General features: G+C 32.6%; 1 protein-coding gene across 1 annotated transcript in view; it reads left to right on the top strand.

Annotated features, from left to right (window-relative positions):
- The window catches only part of LOC131690887 (uncharacterized), a 354,785-nt gene that overhangs the window by 252,240 nt on the left and 79,378 nt on the right, over positions 1 to 23,167 (top strand). The window contains exons 3-4 of the mRNA XM_058976959.1: positions 16,071 to 16,774; positions 17,568 to 17,796. Coding sequence (XP_058832942.1) covers positions 16,071 to 16,774; positions 17,568 to 17,796 — 933 coding nt within the window. The remainder of the gene's footprint in view (positions 1 to 16,070; positions 16,775 to 17,567; positions 17,797 to 23,167) is intronic.

Raw genomic sequence — 23,167 nt, 5'->3', positions numbered from 1 at the left:
TGAATAATTTCATATATTTTTTTTCTTCATATCATTCCCTAGGTAACTGCGGAAGCAAATATTTTATGCACGCTTTGTTCGGTTTTTGCTTAAAAAAATTCAGTTATTGTTTTATTGTAAAAATAACAATACTAAAATTTTGTGATAAGCTCCGGTAGTTACCTGGGAAAGGATGTGATGAAGAACTGTAAAATTTCAGAACGGTGCTCACCCTATTGGCAATAATTTGCAGTATAAATTTAGGAAAATGTTGTTCGAATGTTACATAAATGGATAGAAATTGGCTGATAGGTCTAACACTTTTTAATCACGATATTTTTTTCAACGAAAAAACCTTACCCCTCCCCCTTAAGTCGAACGAATTAAAACATTTTAAACAGTATTGTAACAGAAAGAATCAATGGCGAAAGCGATTTACTGAAGATCCGAAGAGTATAACGAATAGCTCTCTACATATGAATCTAGTGTGGAAAGCAGTTAAACGAAATATGTAATTTAGTGTTCTAAATTATGAACATCTCGACAAACATATGATTACGGCTTAAAAGCCAACTGTCAAAATTCTATTTGAAAGGAAATTCCGGACAAACCATTAGTAGCCAATCACAGATGTTGGCAGTAAACAAAAGAAAAATGTTTTCTTTTTCATTAACTACTATGAACTGTGTTTAACCAGTAATGGTTTGTCAGGATTTTGCTTTCAAAGAGCATTTTGACAGTTGGCTTTTAAGCCGTAGTCATATGTTTGTCGAGACATGATATTTTTCGTCAAATTGGTAACCCCCCTCCCTTTATCAGCGGGTTTGAGCCACCTATGGGAAAACACTCAAATTGTTATTGTAATGGAATTCACACAAAAAGCTTTAAGAAAAGTACAAAACTTCACCTTGAATGTATGTTTCCAATTTCTCAACTGCCGTTCCCAGGTGAACAAGAAACGCTAAAACAAAAAGACTTAAAGTCAGCAGATTGGCAGATTAATTTTCGTATCAAGTCGAAAAATTCCAATAGCACAACGCACCATTTCACTCCGTACCAGCTCGATGCGCGTCAATGAACAAGTCTCACAAGGAACCGACAGCAGTCGGAAAAAATATCCTTCCGCTGGTAGATTTTAGATTCAAATCTCACGAACTTATTCGAGAAAAGGATCATGGGGTTATAAATCGTACCTTCTTATTAGTCACAGTTGATCGATTTCATCCAGAGCGAAGGCTGGTGCTCTATCGCTGTTACCCACCCTTATCTGAATATTGAGGCTGATGGAATCGCGAACGATGCACAGTGCGGATAAAAACTGAAAATTCAGATTTTCTGTTTGTTTAAGATATTTAGTTGGTACTTGAAAAAACATTCATAATCTTTTTTATCGCGAAAGTGGATCATGCAACCACAGAAAAATATTCCCCAACTGATTTACTACACCCAACTAATACATATTCTGAAATGAAAAGCATACCATGACAATTCCTTATCCTATATCCAAACTTAAAATAATTTAGGTACTATGCAAGCGCGTAACCTAACCCCTTAAGCAAACAATCGTTACAACGTCTTAGTTTGAAGCGTACTCGATTATTCAGCGAAGGTAAACTTCTGACAAGTTATAGTATTTCGTTCACCTACTTTGTGGGACGGAAATACCAAATTCTTGGGGTTTGCGGTAAATGAGACGATGTGATGCACAGTAGGCAGGGAGGTTCAGTTGTTCGAACGAAACGTGAAACTTGCGGAAGAATGGTGTATTGTGACGTACGTACTGAACAGCATCGGAATAGAAGGAAGTTCACAGACTAATGACAATAGATGATAGTTGACTTTGAGGAGATGGGAAACTTTTGGAATTTTGGAAGGTAATGGAAATGATGATCTCACAATATTGAATCATTGCTTCGAAAGGGAAAAATTGCAATGGATGTAACTTTTTTTTTGTTGAACCAAGATTCATCAGCTTGCGGCTGAAAACTTTGTTCAACACATAGGTAAAAGCGCATTTCGTTATGTATTTGCAAAGAAGTAAAAAAAAAAAACAAAATAGCAAATAGACAAATTCGTTATACATAATAATGAAGCACATTTCGTCGGGCCTGATTGCATCTTGTTGTTATTATATTGAACGCTCACCACATCTATTACAAGAGATTATAATAGATGTGGTGGGCGATCCGCGTAGTAACAATTGGGTACAATTAGGCACGATGAAAAGGGCAATGATGTTTAAGACTGCATATAACCAGCTTGTTGTAGTGACCGAACCTAAATTCTGCGCAATGGAAAAACTGAACTGTTCTTCCTGAATTTCTTCAAGTGAAATGAATTTTCATACCAAGTTCGTTGCTAACCCATCTAAACATGGTATGTTCGCACGCTTTGATCATTTACTGACTGCAGTCCCAACATGTATGAAGGATTATAATCAATTAATAAATGGCTTCATAGAAAGATAATTATTAATATGTGTTAAATGTGTTAAATAATTATATACAAATTGTAATAGTTCAATTTATTTCATTAGTTTTATTTATTACATTTATTTATTTATTTGTTTTAGTTTTATTACATTATCATTTATTCTCTACACTTGTGAAACTCTCCATTTTCGACACGTGAATAAAAATCGTCGTTTCTGAACGCTATTAAGGTTTGATTGACAATAAATTAATTGAAGGGGTAAAGTCCATTTGGACGATTGCTTTTGGTTCGAAAGCTGTTGGTCGACATTGATAGTTAGACAAATGCATTCAATTTGACTGAATGACAACCGTAATAGCAAAATACATAAATGCAAAGCAATTAAAAACAAACGTGGTTTCTCTCAAATCAAATACTGTTTATTTATTCTAGTATTTAAAATATTTTCAGTTATTAGTCTGCATAATCTGTGGATGTCTTTCTTCTTTTTAACATGAGCTGTTCTTTCTATACATTTCTTTTATTGCACAATTGTTCGGTATCCTGCTAAGAGCTCGATGAAGTCTGGTCTCAGTCTTGCGAGAGAGAGAGAGAGAGAGAGAGAGAGAGAAGTATTGATAAATGCAATTAATAGATAAAGATTTACAAAAAATTGTTTAGGTTATTCTTCACTCTTCATTTGTAATTTTTTTAGCATCGAAATATTTCAACTTTTCAAACGTAATATGAGTTTCCTTTCACGTAACCGCATCATTTGTAAAAGATTCAATTAACCTATTAGAGCTCTTTTATATACGGCACAGGTCACGTCGGCCTTAATCTGTTAATAAAAAAAACCTATTAGAGCAATTAAAGCAACAGTCTATGGAAAAGCAAAGTAAGATCTTATATCACACTTACTCGTTTTTGCAAGGAAGAACATTATTTCACGTTCTGGGGATATCTTCTATAAACAAACCAAGGGTGCTCCGATGGGTAACCCATTTTCTCCATTTCTTTATGAACTATTTATTGCAAACTTAAAAGAATGTTTAAAGGAAAAATGCGAGTTAGCAGAACGCTGGTTGAGATACGTTGATGACATCTATTATCAAACGTAAAAAAATATCCCGGATGTTGAAAACCATTAACAACATTCAGAAAAATATCAATTCTACATAGGGATCATCCATAAATGACGTAGCATTTTTTGAGTGATTTTTAACACCCCCCTCCCCCATCGTAGCATTTCGTCACAAACCTCTAAATACCCCCTGGTAATAACGTTGCTTGACGGCAACTCTGCCCCCCCCCCTTGTCGACGCAAAGTTTCAAAAAATGAAAAACAATGTTAGTTATTCCCCTTTAAAAAAGCTACGTAGCATGACATGACACCCTACCCCCCTATCGTCACACATCATCACAAAATACAAAACTCCCCCTCCTCCATATAATGCTACGTCATTTATGGATGGTCCTATATGAAGAAGGGAAAGATAACAAATTATCCGTTTTGGTGTGCTTGTGAGGAAAGGGAGAGGGTCCTTAACTTTCGACATATATAGGCAAACTTCAAATACCGACATAATTATACCATATACTTCAAACCATTCTTATCAGCATAAAATGGCCGCTTCTCGTCACATGGTCCATAGAATGCTTACTTTGCCATTAGGGGAAGAAGCAAAAATTAAAGCAACATAATTAATTTTCGAAATAGGCAAGCTCAACGGGTATGCAGAGCAAACTATTCAATCAATAATTCATAAAAAATCTAGAATGCTCGACAAGCAAAATCTCATAACCATAACCTCAACAACTGAAAGTTTAAAAGAATTAGCGTTTAAAAAAAATACGGCTTATCCACTTAGAACAAAATTAAAATAGTTTGGTATATACCTAGTTTTCAATAGTAGCCAACTACCAACTAACATCGATACTAGGATCCACAAAGAATCCGATAGAAACACTGAACAAATCGGGGGTATACAAAATATCATGTTCACATTGCGATAAAATTTAAATTGGACAAGCCAAGGGAACATTAGAAATTAGGTTCAAAAAGCACATTGCGAAAATAGCAAAAGCTTCTAGGGAAACTGATAAAGATTTACCATTTTACTTCAAATCCAAGGTAGCGGAACATACTTTTTCAGAAAACATAACCTAACTACAGAAGATATTAAAATTCAACGTTAAATCTCCAATGCTTGGAAATTTAACGTTGCTGAAAGCCTGGAAATTGAATTGATGATTACTAAATAGAGATCAAGCCAATGGATATTCATAGCTCTTCGAAATATCAATAGTTGGCGTCCAAAAGGGGGTTGTTCTTTAGCATCTAGCGCTTTATTTGATCATTTCATAATAAGTCGCTAGGACGGCGCTGTTATCAACTTTTTAACGGATCGAGATAGAAAGGCCCTTGCCCACAAAAACACTGCTTAAGGCCAATTGCAGCGGGTAGTGATTCTGAATGTGATATTCATTGTACGGTTCAGATATGTGCCGGCGCAAATATTTCGCGAGGGCGTGTTTCATCACGAAGGACTCAAGCATTTGTACGTCAATATGTTCGATCGCGTGTGCGTTTGTGTGTCGTGTGTACTAACGTGTACGTAACTACGCGTGTTAAATTCTATTATATAACCGTGTGCCTTGAATACCATGCAGTAAGGAATATCGGTTATCATCGTGAAGACAACCCCATGACATACCGAGAGAGTTGAAGTCTTCTAAAACCAGCTGAGGTGCGATATATATGGAAACATTGTCAACAAGTTTTTGCTTTTGATACAAACTTGACAAGCGACAACTTTAATACCTGGTACCTAGCAAAGGCTAATCCGATTAAAATAATAGCACGTTTTGATCACCAAATACTCCTACATAGTGTTTTCTCGGCCCTGGCGAATAATGTTAAAATTGTGGAAGATCTACGTCAGAAGTTAACCAGGTTTTACATAATGCACATGTATTGTGTAAAAACTAGGAAAATAATAACACTTACATAATACGTACATCGGTTTTGTAACAGCACCCATCAAGGAACACTGTCAGGCATTTGTGAAGAAGCTTAGGAGAGGATTCTCCTCTTACGAAAATGTATAGGCACATTAGAAGATGTTCCCCCAAAGGGATTCTCAGAATCTCGCTCTTTAGTGAACAAGGGAGCCCAGAAATTTGTCGTGGCTGGTGGCGTAGCCTTCTTTAGCATTTCTTCTTGGAGCGTTCTTCAAAGGAATGCTTCAGTTTTTTCCCGTATGATTTTATACGGGATATGTCGACAATTCTTGCGGATTCTCTCCACAGAAGGAACACTTTTCACGATTCTCTCCGCATTTTCCACACCGTGCCTTGTTTCAACATAACATAAAGTTACCCATCTGGGGCCACCATTGTTTGCAACGACGGCTGCTCATGCCCCACTGCACAAAAAGGTGAACAGGTAGCCGAGCCCCGCTCAAAAGAACAAAGTTTGGAAGAACAGATCCGGCGAAAGGTTCGAAATGAGGCCCATTGAAAATAAGTTGTTTTCTTATACTCCTCAATTTTTGCTGAACGCAAGTGCTTGCATACCACAATTTTCGCTGACTGAAGGGTTCTGGTAGGAGCCAACCCCATATTTCGCACTATGCTATATTTCACCCTAAGGACAAAAATTGGATAAACACCAAAATTGCTCAAAAGGCGAAAATTTTTGGTAAAACCAGTTTTTGTGCATGAAGGACACAAATCCTAACTTATTAGTCATGGATGCGTTTCGACTTCGTCTCATCGGAAACTGACACTAACCGACACTTGTATGTTCTGATATATTTTGCAATAAAGGTCCCTCTCCGAGACTACACCATCAATCTCTACTTTCCGGGCGGGTACGTAGATAAAATACTTCTTCGTACACACAACGAGCGTTGTTTAGTTAGATCACGCGCAGGCACGTAGCCAGAGGGGGGCTAGGGGGCTAAAGCCCCTCCCGAAACTTTTCTGAAAAAATATTTTGTTTACGAAATTTCCTAAACAGTTTGCAATACACTTCCGTTTAGTGAATACTCAAGAACTGGTTCAAACATCTTAACGTAAAAATGTTGTAGAAGATATTATGTAGAAGACTTTGCGATAAAATTGATTGCTACAATCATAACAGATTATTACTTATGCAGGTATTCAATAAAACTTAAGCGGTTTGCGAATCTAGTCATGAGAGCCTATGGTGTTTTCATGTTAGCAAGAATTGTGTACGTATATAGTAGTATAAGACAAAATGTTTAAGGAGAGGTTCCTATTTAAAATTTGCTAAAATTTGACTTTTTTCCATTTTTGGAAAGGTATTAGTGTCTAATATAGTATGTTAAACGGCGCATCAAAACATTTCCTACAGGCCATTGTTCGAAGCGGCGTACTGGCCGCCATGGAACGCTTTCGGCTCGATACGCGCTCATCAGGTAGAAGAGTAGTTCAGGTCTCGAGAACGTATTTCACGGATTGATCTGTAGAGGCATCGCAGACTAAACGTGAGTTTTCAAACAACTACAGAAAACGGTGAAAAACGAAAAATGTGGTCAAAATTGTTAAAATAAAATTTTAGTCGGCCATATTGGAATCGCCATTTTCATTTTTTTTTATTTTAATACATATTAAGGTTAGGTTCAAATTCTTGTTTTTAAACCACAAATTCTTCTTTTGAGGATTTTGGATTAAATGCCACCGGCCATTTTGAATTATGAAAAACTGACTTCAGATTCGTGATCAGCGATGTCCAAAACACATAATTCTATGCAGTATTGACATTCTACCACGAATAATCGAAAGTGTGCTCAAAACTTTAAACGTGTTTATCTCAAAACATCATTTTCGAAACTGCGTACAATTTCATTTGAAAACGGTTCAATTTAAAGTCTTCATCTTTTGACCTCTCGAAAGAAAACCTTTTTAATTGGAGCAATGACCCATAAAATCTACAAATTCTTCATATTCACTGTTTCTAGTAAATCTTTAAAGTGGAAAAAGGGCTAAAAATCAATCTCAAAGTTTGCGTTCGCACCATTACACAGTGGTTCCATTCCTTAAGAGAGACGGTCATAAATACATTTAATGCAAATATCGATTCAAAACTTCATATGTTTAGTAAATTTTTGGTCACTGAATCCGATTTTCACATTAAAAAAGAGATTATATCTACCCAACACTATGGCCTTTCTTATTACACCAATCATTCGCATCTAATTATCACTATTTTTTATTCTAACATTTTTTTGAGCATCAAATAGTACACGTTTGATGTGCTTGTAAAAAAAATCATGATTTTTCATTGACAATTCTCGAAAATGCAGCTTTTGTGCTTGAATGCCAATATTTTTATATCGTTTCCAGTGAGCATGATATCTCGTGAACCAACTCACAGACCAATTTTCAATTTTGGAATGTTGTTCGTGATTTTAATAGCAAGTTAACGACAAAATTTGAAATTACAAATAATTTTTCCCTAAAAGTAGTTTTTATGAATACAAAGAGTTTGTCCACGGTAAATTTTTTTTTCGCATAAATAAAAATATCCTGGTGAGGGTACCATTTATTTTAAAAAGGAGCAACAGTTCATGAATTCAAATTTATTTGTAAATTGAAACTTGGAAACGAAGTGGAGTGAGTCGTTTGCCCCGTTTATCGAATATTCCATACCGCCCTGTGTTTCAAACGTAGCGTCCGATAAATTAATATAACTCAAGTTGTAATGATCCGATCGAAAAGAAATAAATAATTAGATTATTTAATTTCTAAATAAAAACTAAGCTATTTAAATTAAAGATTTGAGGTAATAATAAAACAATATAATTTTAAAATGTGAAATATTTTTTTGTCTTGTATTATCTTGTCAAACATATACAATATCTTAGATTCTCTAGCCATTCTGGGCGCAAACTTGCGCAGCTAAAGAATAGTTTATGTGGAACTGAACAGTCTGAAGACCATTTTAAAGAAAAATTCGCAAGGGATATCGAGGGAAAAAATTAGTAAAAGCCAAATTCAATATTTTTAGTTAAATTCTCCGAATAAATATACAAACGTACTCATATTTCCGCACGCCATATTCACCAAAACCCGATAATTATCGTTCAATACACAGCTAGTAGTAACGTTATCTATTAAAAATACTAATATTGGTAACTACTGTTCGAAAAGCAAAAAAAATCTGACTAGCAATCGAATATCAATATTATTCAACATATCGGAAAATAACGAACCACCCTATGCATTCTTCTATATACTAAAAAAAATCAGTTTATTATTGGAGAAATCAAGTATGAAATAATAAAACATACATCCATAACAATCTAATCGAGAGATAAAAACATGCTTTGCCGAAATATGTATTTTTGTATTATTGGACCACTGTGCATTACGTCAAATTTGAAGTTTTTTACCCATTCTTAGGTCATTCATCCAATAAATTTAGTTTACTTTAGAGCGTTATAATAACTTTGGTCACAGAGAACAGACATCCGTGATCGAACAAAAATATTTAAAAAACGTGTGCAAACATTTGAATTAATATACGATAAACACTAGCACCGCCACACCAACCTATTCCAACTATCCATCAAATCCATTCCAGAACCGGTTCGAAATCCTGAATGGATTCCGTATGAAATCTTGCTCAAAGAAAACAACCGATTCCGACTCTATCGGTTATTGCATTTGAGCTGGAATTCATGCTAGAAGTCCGAACCGGTTCCGGACTAGTTTGACTGGGTAGAGGAATAAGCGCTGTCAATTCTGTCGAACTCAGCCACAAAAAAAAAACATGACGACAGTAGCGCACCTGGTTTGGTATCCCAACTACCTTCGAAACCGTTAGAGATTTTCCACAAGTTGAATGCTGAAGATGGACGTCTGTTCTCTGAGGTTTGGTGTTCTAGATCGATCCTTAAGCAGCAGGCTCTATGCAGTTTTGGTATTCCACGCGCACCTAACCTTAGACAGAACGTCGCCAAGGGCGCCATTTTGTTTTTACGTCTTGAAAAAATTTGTAAATGAAGACGAAAACATAAGTGAATCCTAATACTATTTCGTTCTATAATTTTTCATTGGCCCACAAAAAAATCCAAATTTTGCTGACTTTTTGGTCAGTTGAATGAAAACCTCCCCTTAAAGTAAGCTACACACCAAAAAATAATGAAATTTAAACGACATGTAAATCAATACGAATGTAAACATACAACGATTGAATCAAAAATTTGATTGAAAATTACGTTAAAATCAATTGGAGCATCAAACAGCATACAATTTTACACTTTCATTCGTGTAATATTGCATGTCATTCATTTTACAGCAGTATTCGAGTAAAATACATGAGAAGCGCATTGGTTTTCCGTTTAAAGGAACTGTAATTTTCAATCCACGTGTAAGATTATAATAAAATTCGTTGAAAAAAGCACGACAAGTCGTGTGTGTTTGTGGTGGAACTTAATTTTACATTTATGTTCATGCTCCAAATATGTGCATGAAAATAAACTTAAAATTACAAAATATTTTTTTCTGTGTACGTGATTCAGTCGTCTCTTTTGTTCGAGGCCGATCACATATAGATTTATTAGTCACGTCAATATGTATCAATTTTTGCTTCCATCATTCGCTCTTAAATAATTTTATCATGAGGAACCTAATGTGGCTATCAGTAGCAACATTTTAGTCGCTTTACATGATTGTATATATACATACCTGCGCAATGTATTATGAAACAGCAGAGACGCCAAAACGTAATCAGTCTAAAACCAGTGGTGCTTATATCCAAGACAAACATAGTAATCAAAAGCTGCGTCCGGTACCCTCGAATAAACTGCCAGCAGGATGCTAATATCACAGACGGCTTGTGATCCAGGAGTCGAAACAAGGAAGAAGATCTGAACAAAAACACCATCACATCATTAAAGATGCTAATAACGGCATCGAGAGTGATTTAAAGCCCATGTTACTCCCAGCGGGTTGCGTGTGCGTGATCTGTCGGACACCCACTTAACATTTTTTGTTTTAAGTTTTATACATTATAAAATTATATGATAGATCCAAGGCTTCGTTAAGCTAGCGCTTTGAGCCGTGTTATGAGTGGATAAGTCACCGATACTTTTCAAAGATTTCACTTTGTGAAACTTCGCAATTGGCTTTTAAAAATGTCCAAAATTACTATGAGACATTAAAATTTGCAGGTTGTCGGTAGATTGTGTTCTTTTATGCACTAACCGAATCAGAATCACCTGATTAAAATACTTTCAATAATTTGGTGTTTATACTATTTAGAAATAAACCGTTTAATTGCGGTTGTGCACTGTTAGTATTTTAGTCTAGGGGCAGATCATATGTAAAGCAATTTTAAAAATCAGCGAAATGAAATGCAGTTCTTTCCATTATAATAGAAATTCATCATGTATTTTGCGTTGCGTGCAATGTATTTTGCGTTGCGTGTAAAGCGTCAAAACCCTATAAAAATTAGTCATATACTCAACAAAACGTTGAACAAAGTGGATCAGCGTAGAACGTTTGTTAAACAAATTTTTCTGCGAGGGAGTGTTAAGTTGATTCAAAAACTGGAATTAAATGCATTTTTGCTGATTTTATCCAAATTTGCTATACATCCTTAGAGTGATCTGCCCCTAGATTGGAATAATAAAAAAATCATGAACGCGATCAAGATTTATCGAATATGTATCACGTGAGTTTACTGAGCAGATTGGTTTCATTTATTATTTGATATTTCCCACCCCCATTTTTTAAAAAAATTGGCGAATGAATTGAGTTGGATAGTCTATCGGCCCAGGCGATAATTCAAACATTTACTTGTTTTAATTCAAGCAAAATAAAAAAATGCAAGATTTATTCTCGTAATGGGAATGTAAATAGTTCTGTTGCACCGGATGTGAAAAGTAGAATTCAATGGCAGTTTTACGGTCGCAAGAAAAAAAAATTCATTTTATTCTTTTAAAATTACTCTGAAATGCCTTTAGATTGGCCCGCTGAAATATTCTCGTTTACGGAGAAAACTGAAGCTATTTTTTACGCAAATTGTGTCATCGATCGCGATGTACATCGAATTGGAGAGTAACTGCATTTACGAGCTTTTGTGATGACAATTCGGTTTGTTGTCTCCTGCACCTCATTTTGGTTTGCAACTTGTTCGGTCATCTCAAATCGTAAACGCTTTAAAAATTGCATACTTTTAGCCCCTCCCGAAACAAAATCCTGGCTACGGGCCTGATCACGCGATATGTCGTTGATGTTAAATGGTTTATCTTTGGTCCAGAAGTAGAACAACCAGGCGCCGGTTGTATTAAATAGATATAGTTTGTATTAAAAAGGAGACTTATCGGCATTATTTTTGTCATCGAAATTTTACTACCTTCTCGAGAAAAAAGTGTTCCGTCGGCCCTGATCGTATCCCAAGTTTCTATGTGATATAATCACTGTAATACTGCTTTGATGGAAAAAAAACCCCGGATCGCATCAAGATACAGTATCATGCCGAGGGTTTTGAAATATGGCGGATTTTTGAAAACATAATCTTCAAGTTCAATGTTCACGCACAACATGAATCTCGAAACGTACCGAACCTACAAAGTTTGCATTTTCAGAAGACATATTTAAACAACTTTCTTGAAGATACCATATTTCAATTTAGCTTTTTAAAAAAAATTTGGCGACAGCGCCACCCTTGCGACTGAATTCTGAATCTGTATGATGCAAATAAATGAAGCGCTAGGTGTCATAGAGCAACTTTTCCGAATACACTATAACTCTATAACGAAAGATAATAATTGTCTATACTATTTCTAAATTTTCCAACCACAATGTACCTTTTTCTCTTAATCCCATATTTCTCGGTCACCTTTCAATGTAAAGACATGGCGCTTTCTCTAGAAAAATACTCTCAACAATATACATTCGTGCTAGAAATATATATTAGATAGAAAATAGCCATGCATAGCAAGTATGTAAGCAGCAGAGTTAAAAATATTCAAATTCATTGAATGAAAATTAATCATACTCACCCGCATTCACTTTCAATATTCAGTGACGCTGCTGAAAACGTCAAACGAACAAGCTGCCCATTCATCCATGCAGATTTTCATTCGTCTCCGATTATTACACAAAGCGACCGTGCAGCAACGAATGAACCGCATCAAAGTAGGCCCTGGCACAATGTAAGCGATGATGATTGTTGTTTCATATGCTTTACCGGTATTTGAAAATATTTTCCTAGATAATTAGTGAAATGAATATACTGTACGATATTCAACTGAATGAATAGCATGGATATTTGAATAAATATTTTTTCGCATCAGATTCATTTTCAGTCGTCAAAAAAGAGCTTCTATTATTTTTAGCTGTGGTAAGCAGTACTCACCTTCAGGAACAACTGTTTGGACCGAATCGTCAACCTACACCACAATCCAACTAAAAGTATTATATCGAGTTCACCGATATGTGAGCTACAACATAACATTTATAGATGGCGAATCGATGGACTACTTCTTTTTAAAACCTCGGAAAACGAACGACGCAACTTGAATTTCCGTATCACACAACTTAGAGTTATTTTCCCCTTTTGTACACCAGCTAGTACTGCGGTTACTTCCATGGTCAACTTTGGCTGCTAATAGCAAAAAATCTAAAAATGGTTTTAATATTTCTGATGAATGTACACGTGGATTACTTAGAACTCTTAAAACATGCAAAAAAGTCAATTTTGGAAAAAAAAAAAAAGTGGGTTACCCCCATTTGGACGCCAACCTTTTCTTTGCTTTTTTCATATAGAAAGGTTATGCAATCACCCTGAAAATCGCCAACATATTTTTTTTACTTATATAAGTTTTCTGTATTTTAACAGGGGCGTAGCAAGGGGTATGCGGAAATGCCCCCCCCCCCACATTACGCGCCACCATTCACGAAACCCCTTCCCTCCCCTCAAATCACTCCTCCATCATGCCACCTTTTCTTCCGATTTCTTCATTATTTGATAGTGTATACATTCGGAAATATGCATGTAAAATTAATGGTTGAAATACGAAAAATTAAGGAAGATACATTTCTATGCGGCTTATGGAATTCAAAACCTTTTCAGAAAACCCTTTCTAAGGTAACGTGCACTGTTTTAAAGATTTAGTGATCATAATGAATCTTTATTAAATGTTTAATATAATGACGTCGAGATTTGTGCTTCTTTTAAATGTTGCTACTTTATATTTTTCAAAAAATAAAACTATCATTCTACCGATAAGTTTTAAACAAGCAAGAATGTGTACATTTTTTGTTCCAGAATCAATTCATAAGATTCTACTATGCATGACGTTTACCTCTTCAAAAACGTCAGGTGCTACTTTGAGCAATCATATCTCAGAAATGACTGAATATTTTGTAATGGTATGTACACTGTAATTGTGTCTAATGAAGTAAAATAACTAAAATAAGTTTCAACTTTGGCCAATTCATAGGTTTTTCAATCCACCATAAGTCGGAAAAACAAAATGTATGTGTATTTTTTGTGAAGAAAAGTAGGTTGGCTCATTTCTCCCTTCAATTTAACCCTTTCATGCCCAACTTTTTTCTAGTGCATGTAGGGTTTCAAACCTATTTTTTCTTGAAAACGGTCGGGTCAAGAAATACGAAAAGCCTATTTTCATAAAGATAGGTGCTTCCATGGCAGTGCTAGAAGCTGGTCAATTTTTACCTTCCAATGCTCAATACAATTCTCCTAGAATAATTACAATAGTCTAATTACGTGGAAAACGTAGCCAACGACAGTCTATATTGATAAGTTTTATTAGTTTTCAATAATATTGCACCATAACGAAGATATATGAAAAAATCATTTTCCGTCGGCAACGTAAACTGTCCCTGGCAGCACTGCTCCATCGAAATCCAAACAGACGAATTGCAATAACTTCAGTTCTAGAGCTGACCCTTGTAACTATGAATATTCAAATGAAAGGCAATAGACACATTTATTAGCCTTACTTGTTTTTGTGAGCAAAACTTACCTCAATCAATAGTTATAGCTGTTTAAAAACGTTGTTGTCCACAAACAACATGGGCATGAATGGGTTAAAAAACACAAAAAATACCTTTATAATAAAAGCCAAAAAAATACATGAATAAATTTAGTTGAAAGGCGAATAATGATTATAAAATCTCAAAATTTTGAAACTCTATTTCAAAAATCTCTAATAGCGGAAAGTTGCGTATGTTAGACCCCTTGCGATAAAAACATTGCGAGAATAAAGATTTTTACCTATTTCATGACCAAAAATCACAACGTAGCCAACTTCTGTCTGCATTGCTCTATGTAATAAGGAGAAGCATCAGCAATAAACTATCCACATACAATTACGTTATACGCATTATACGTACTTGTGACGGTTTTAGTGTGCTCATCATAGCATGCTATGCGTTTGACTGTTATTATTTGTTTACTTTTTTGCACGGTTCCAATTCGTTGCTTTGTTTTCATTATCGCTAACGAATTTTGTATGGATAGTCATCGATTTGTTTCGGTGAAATCAAATTCAATCTCGTACGATAAAGTATCAAACATTTGTTTGAATAAAACTTTGTTTTTTTATATGAAAAAGAAAATATGTGGATAATTTAGTCCTTAGAAAATGTACGTATTAGAATAACCCCTCAGGCTCAAATTTATCAGTATGGTCAATTAATACTACATCACTCATTCAACGTCAACCCGTTTCCCCACTTGGAATCAAGATAAAACACCTAATTGGCTGCGAATGTTGTTATGCCACCAGCTTGAAACCACGTCGTTTTTCACGTCACCCGGCAACCCTTCCTGCTGGCGTATGTGTAGAAGCATGCCAAATTTTCATTAAAACCCCAGCAGGCGTAGAAGTTCCTGTGTCTACCGAATCAGTGATTTCCGGACGTTCATTATAATCGTAAATCCAACCCTGGTCGACCCAAATTGGGATCTAATTTCGTGTCTGACGGTACTCTGGGTGTGTGTGTGTCTGTGACGATGTCGAACGAAGCCAGTTTGACTTGGCACCGCATTACCATTAGCACGTGATTATAGAATTCATCAAAATCTGCTCCCTTTGGCCACCCACCAATGGAGGTACAACGGTGTTGTCTATTTTGACTTTCGTCACTACACGTACGTATTTGCTTTATGGGTGACATAAAACTGGATGTCGGGACCGACTGAAAGCTTGCGAAAGCAGTTTTGTCATTTTCAACATGTGACGTGATGTGATTGCTGTGATGGCAAATCCTTTTAAACCCTTCGATAATGATGTGGTTTTACTAGTTTGAATATTGTGTCTATCGTGGGTTGCTGTGATTTGATTTTGGCGCTGACGTTGTGGCTGTTGCTTCTAATCGGTAAATATATGATTTATTGTAATTTTTACCTAAAGTTACATTGAAACTAGCATAATTATTGTGCGATTTTCAGAATGAGTTTTAAATGCTAAATTTTAGTGAAATTTTCGTACAACGCTTAAATAAATTCATAGTTTTTAAACTGAACATAACACAGTGCGACATATTCGGTATTATCTCAAATCTAAACTCCACATTCAACCCGATCCAATCGCTGCCGGAAACTACCTGCCAAACCCTTATCTAACGTCTTCCAGCTATTGTTTGACTCCCCTATTTTCTTTACCTTCCAGGGAACGCTTCCCGGATCTCAGCACTCTCAGCTCGTCGGCAATGGATGGCACCAGAAAGAATCATCCGGGCACCGGTAAAAAGGGTCGCCGAAGAAAAGGACACAAGAAAAAGAAAATCAAACGGCTGAAACCGCTCGCCGCTCCCCACCGGACCCGAACCGGAGGTGAAAGTACCGAGGAGATAAATTCTTCGCTAACCAGCGTAACCAAATTATCATTAAACGAATCTGAGCAACAGAACCAGAAGCCAGGGCGGAAAAAGCACAAACAGAAACTGTCGGGAGACAAGCCAACTTCGCAAACGAGTTTACCGGCTGCCGAGGAGGCGAAACTTTTCTTCAAGAGGCCGGAAGTGGGTGCAGGCAAAGGACAAAACTCGTCGGATAAAAGCTCCGTAGGGCGAGGCGGATATTGGGATAACAGGGCCGGTCGAGAACTCATCGTATTAAATAGCGATGATATTTACGATAAAAATATGCAAATTGAAGTTCAAAGAGAAGCGGTGGGTGGAGCGGTTGAGTCTATATATTTACCTGACGCGATTGGCAGTCGGTGGAGGCAAACACAGCCGGAGCAGCAGCTGGAAAGGCCTAATCAAAAAGATCTTGCCAGTAAATTGACATCGGCAAAACGGGAGGAAATGCGAAAACAGCGCCAGATGAAAGTGGAACAGCAGAAGAATCAATTGAGAAAGTTGAAGAAAGGTGGGTAAAATTCGTAAACTCTTCTTCCGGTGTTTGAAATTCAATTGTTGTACATTTCTTGTGAACGACTTTTTTGATCAATGGCTTACGAGTTCTTGAACGGCAGGAAAGTAAATGACAATTATAGCTTGTCGAAATTGAGCACTGTACTCTTTCGGAAAACTTGTTCAAACTTCAACAGAGCCAGCATAAAACTTTAACCGGTAAATGTTTCAAAAGAAAATTTTAAAATGAACGCAATCTGCAATGTAACGGTACTGGGTAACTGTTCTGAGTAATGACATTTATTATTAATTTTTAACGATCCCTTATGTCCCACTTCCCAACCGGTCTCAATTAGTGCGATCGTACCATTCACCCGTAAATCTCAATTCCGCGCAACCCTCGAGGGCCACATAGCTATAGCCACCTATACATAAAACAGAGAGGCGAATTGTTTCGCCAAAACTAGGACAAAGGTGTCATTACATATAATTGCTCAACAAGCGCCCGTAGCATCGAATCCAGAGTTTCCCTTTCCTGTTCCAATGGCTACAACTACATGAAAATCCACATCCGGCAATCCCAGCCCACTGTCTCCGGTTCGTTCGAGCTGGAGGCTGGCAAACTGTGTTTTTATGGTCCTTATCTTCGGTGCTCTTTTCGACACATCCGCAACTATTTGTCAGCGGAGAATTGTGTGCCGGATTATAGTTGTTGTTTTATCTGACGCTTTTATCGCAGTTCTCCGATTACAAATCTGCAAACTTTTTTTTTTCGAGTACTCATATTTGTTTTCAATTTCCTCCCCCAGGGAACCCATTGCTGGCCCCGGTTTCGACTCTAGTGCTGCAGCAACTTCCGCCCGCTCCGATTACCGATCCCAGTCCGGGTGTAAGCTCGGTCACGTTCAGCTCGGACGACATGCACCGAACGGAAGCGGTGTCACTTCAGCGTATCATCATCGCCGGGGATCTTTCCTGTATGAAAAATGACTTTATCCCTGCACCGGCCGTGCCGAATGCGGATATCAAGTACTTGAGGTAAGAGTTTTGTTAGTTTTTTTTTGCATTTCGTATGTGGCTGTCAGTGTACTACGGATGATATAGAAAATTACTGAATGTCTTTAAATATTCACTTGTTCGTAATCGCAATAAAATCCTGTCAATCCTATTTTTCATTGGATTGTCTGCTCTAAAGATATCACCAAGGTGCCTTTTCTGCTAGCCATTGTTTATGAATAGCCCACAAATAAAACATATTTCATAACGACTATCACATAACATCGATGACAGAGCAGTGGGATTAAGGCCAAGTACCCCCTGGGTCGTGAAAACTTAAAAGCAACATCAATTTAGGCACAGAGAACAGACGTCCATCTCAATCGTAAAAGTTGAGTAAAAGGCACATTCAAAGGTAATGGCGATATTAACGCCAGAGGTCATTCCGTTTCGTTGTGAGTTTTACTAAATTAATGGCCATGCGACCGTTATAATAATAATGGGATATACCAGTATGGTGTTCCTACCCGTCTAGCGAATATTTGTTCAAATGGCAGAAAGGGTATTTCAAAATTGTTTGTTCGAGCATGGACGTCTGTTCTTAGTTGTAAAAAAGTATACGGCAATCAATTTATTCATTTTATGAAGAATTTAATGATCGAATCATTTTTAATCTTGAATAAGGAGATACATGGACAACCGTACCGACCGTTGCAATTTAAAAGAATTAAATAAATTGGTCGGTTTTAAGTCAGACCAGACTAAATCGCAAGATAATGATAGCATTGTATAAAGGATTTCTTGAAATACATTCCACTCTTACCAGATTTTAAATATGGTATAAAAAGCAAAAATTAATTTCAAATTATAACGTAAAGGATGCCGCGATTCAAACTTTAAACTTGTTTTCTCGAAATCAGTACAATGTCACTTAGTCCGATCTGACTTAACACCGACCAATTGGGTGATCGTGTTTTTGTTTTTTCCGATTTTTCCGATGCAGCTGACGTTAAAGATACGATTTTTTCCGATGCAGCTGACGTTAAAGATACGTAATCGAATTTTTTTCACTTTTTGTATACAAAATAACAAATAATTTTTGTGTTTTAAATTGAATTATCACGACGACACCTCCCATTGAGTTACGTTGATCCCTATCCTTCTGCTGGGATAACTGCCAAAAATGCTAACCAACTTTTCTAAATTCATTGTCAAGGAAGATTGATAGTGTCCAACGAGGATGTGTTTACATATTTTTAGAAAATCAATTAATTTTATTCTTCATTTAATGACCCAGTTGTTGAAAGCGACAAGGCTGAAAAGGTTAATGTCACACCTTTTGTTCCTAGCATCTTGCGATAGTACAACGGTATCTACATCTTATCCTGGCTAATAAGCCTAGGTTAAGCGCCTTTACTGGCTATCTGGAATTAAATAAACATAAAACATAAAACATAAAACATAAAACATAAAACATAAAACATAAAACATAAAACATAAAACATAAAACATAAAACATAAAACATAAAACATAAAACATAAAACATAAAACATAAAACATAAAACATAAAACATAAAACATAAAACATAAAACATAAAACATAAAACATAAAACATAAAACATAAAACATAAAACATAAAACATAAAACATAAAACATAAAACATAAAACATAAAACATAAAACATAAAACATAAAACATAAAACATAAAACATAAAACATAAAACATAAAACATAAAACATAAAACATAAAACATAAAACATAAAACATAAAACATAAAACATAAAACATAAAACATAAAACATAAAACATAAAACATAAAACATAAAACATAAAACATAAAACATAAAACATAAAACATAAAACATAAAACATAAAACATAAAACATAAAACATAAAACATAAAACATAAAACATAAAACATAAAACATAAAACATAAAACATAAAACATAAAACATAAAACATAAAACATAAAACATAAAACATAAAACATAAAACATAAAACATAAAACATAAAACATAAAACATAAAACATAAAACATAAAACATAAAACATAAAACATAAAACATAAAACATAAAACATAAAACATAAAACATAAAACATAAAACATAAAACATAAAACATAAAACATAAAACATAAAACATAAAACATAAAACATAAAACATAAAACATAAAACATAAAACATAAAACATAAAACATAAAACATAAAACATAAAACATAAAACATAAAACATAAAACATAAAACATAAAACATAAAACATAAAACATAAAACATAAAACATAAAACATAAAACATAAAACATAAAACATAAAACATAAAACATAAAACATAAAACATAAAACATAAAACATAAAACATAAAACATAAAACATAAAACATAAAACATAAAACATAAAACATAAAACATAAAACATAAAACATAAAACATAAAACATAAAACATAAAACATAAAACATAAAACATAAAACATAAAACATAAAACATAAAACATAAAACATAAAACATAAAACATAAAACATAAAACATAAAACATAAAACATAAAACATAAAACATAAAACATAAAACATAAAACATAAAACATAAAACATAAAACATAAAACATAAAACATAAAACATAAAACATAAAACATAAAACATAAAACATAAAACATAAAACATAAAACATAAAACATAAAACATAAAACATAAAACATAAAACATAAAACATAAAACATAAAACATAAAACATAAAACATAAAACATAAAACATAAAACATAAAACATAAAACATAAAACATAAAACATAAAACATAAAACATAAAACATAAAACATAAAACATAAAACATAAAACATAAAACATAAAACATAAAACATAAAACATAAAACATAAAACATAAAACATAAAACATAAAACATAAAACATAAAACATAAAACATAAAACATAAAACATAAAACATAAAACATAAAACATAAAACATAAAACATAAAACATAAAACATAAAACATAAAACATAAAACATAAAACATAAAACATAAAACATAAAACATAAAACATAAAACATAAAACATAAAACATAAAACATAAAACATAAAACATAAAACATAAAACATAAAACATAAAACATAAAACATAAAACATAAAACATAAAACATAAAACATAAAACATAAAACATAAAACATAAAACATAAAACATAAAACATAAAACATAAAACATAAAACATAAAACATAAAACATAAAACATAAAACATAAAACATAAAACATAAAACATAAAACATAAAACATAAAACATAAAACATAAAACATAAAACATAAAACATAAAACATAAAACATAAAACATAAAACATAAAACATAAAACATAAAACATAAAACATAAAACATAAAACATAAAACATAAAACATAAAACATAAAACATAAAACATAAAACATAAAACATAAAACATAAAACATAAAACATAAAACATAAAACATAAAACATAAAACATAAAACATAAAACATAAAACATAAAACATAAAACATAAAACATAAAACATAAAACATAAAACATAAAACATAAAACATAAAACATAAAACATAAAACATAAAACATAAAACATAAAACATAAAACATAAAACATAAAACATAAAACATAAAACATAAAACATAAAACATAAAACATAAAACATAAAACATAAAACATAAAACATAAAACATAAAACATAAAACATAAAACATAAAACATAAAACATAAAACATAAAACATAAAACATAAAACATAAAACATAAAACATAAAACATAAAACATAAAACATAAAACATAAAACATAAAACATAAAACATAAAACATAAAACATAAAACATAAAACATAAAACATAAAACATAAAACATAAAACATAAAACATAAAACATAAAACATAAAACATAAAACATAAAACATAAAACATAAAACATAAAACATAAAACATAAAACATAAAACATAAAACATAAAACATAAAACATAAAACATAAAACATAAAACATAAAACATAAAACATAAAACATAAAACATAAAACATAAAACATAAAACATAAAACATAAAACATAAAACATAAAACATAAAACATAAAACATAAAACATAAAACATAAAACATAAAACATAAAACATAAAACATAAAACATAAAACATAAAACATAAAACATAAAACATAAAACATAAAACATAAAACATAAAACATAAAACATAAAACATAAAACATAAAACATAAAACATAAAACATAAAACATAAAACATAAAACATAAAACATAAAACATAAAACATAAAACATAAAACATAAAACATAAAACATAAAACATAAAACATAAAACATAAAACATAAAACATAAAACATAAAACATAAAACATAAAACATAAAACATAAAACATAAAACATAAAACATAAAACATAAAACATAAAACATAAAACATAAAACATAAAACATAAAACATAAAACATAAAACATAAAACATAAAACATAAAACATAAAACATAAAACATAAAACATAAAACATAAAACATAAAACATAAAACATAAAACATAAAACATAAAACATAAAACATAAAACATAAAACATAAAACATAAAACATAAAACATAAAACATAAAACATAAAACATAAAACATAAAACATAAAACATAAAACATAAAACATAAAACATAAAACATAAAACATAAAACATAAAACATAAAACATAAAACATAAAACATAAAACATAAAACATAAAACATAAAACATAAAACATAAAACATAAAACATAAAACATAAAACATAAAACATAAAACATAAAACATAAAACATAAAACATAAAACATAAAACATAAAACATAAAACATAAAACATAAAACATAAAACATAAAACATAAAACATAAAACATAAAACATAAAACATAAAACATAAAACATAAAACATAAAACATAAAACATAAAACATAAAACATAAAACATAAAACATAAAACATAAAACATAAAACATAAAACATAAAACATAAAACATAAAACATAAAACATAAAACATAAAACATAAAACATAAAACATAAAACATAAAACATAAAACATAAAACATAAAACATAAAACATAAAACATAAAACATAAAACATAAAACATAAAACATAAAACATAAAACATAAAACATAAAACATAAAACATAAAACATAAAACATAAAACATAAAACATAAAACATAAAACATAAAACATAAAACATAAAACATAAAACATAAAACATAAAACATAAAACATAAAACATAAAACATAATAAAACATAAAACATAAAACATAAAACATAAAACATAAAACATAAAACATAAAACATAAAACATAAAACATAAAACATAAAACATAAAACATAAAACATAAAACATAAAACATAAAACATAAAACATAAAACATAAAACATAAAACATAAAACATAAAACA

Source organism: Topomyia yanbarensis, chromosome 3 (genome assembly GCF_030247195.1).
Source record: "Topomyia yanbarensis strain Yona2022 chromosome 3, ASM3024719v1, whole genome shotgun sequence".
NCBI classification, from domain to species: Eukaryota; Metazoa; Arthropoda; class Insecta; order Diptera; family Culicidae; genus Topomyia; species Topomyia yanbarensis.
The sequence above is the reverse complement of the archived record's forward strand: the minus strand, read 5'-3'. Positions and strand labels throughout refer to the sequence as shown.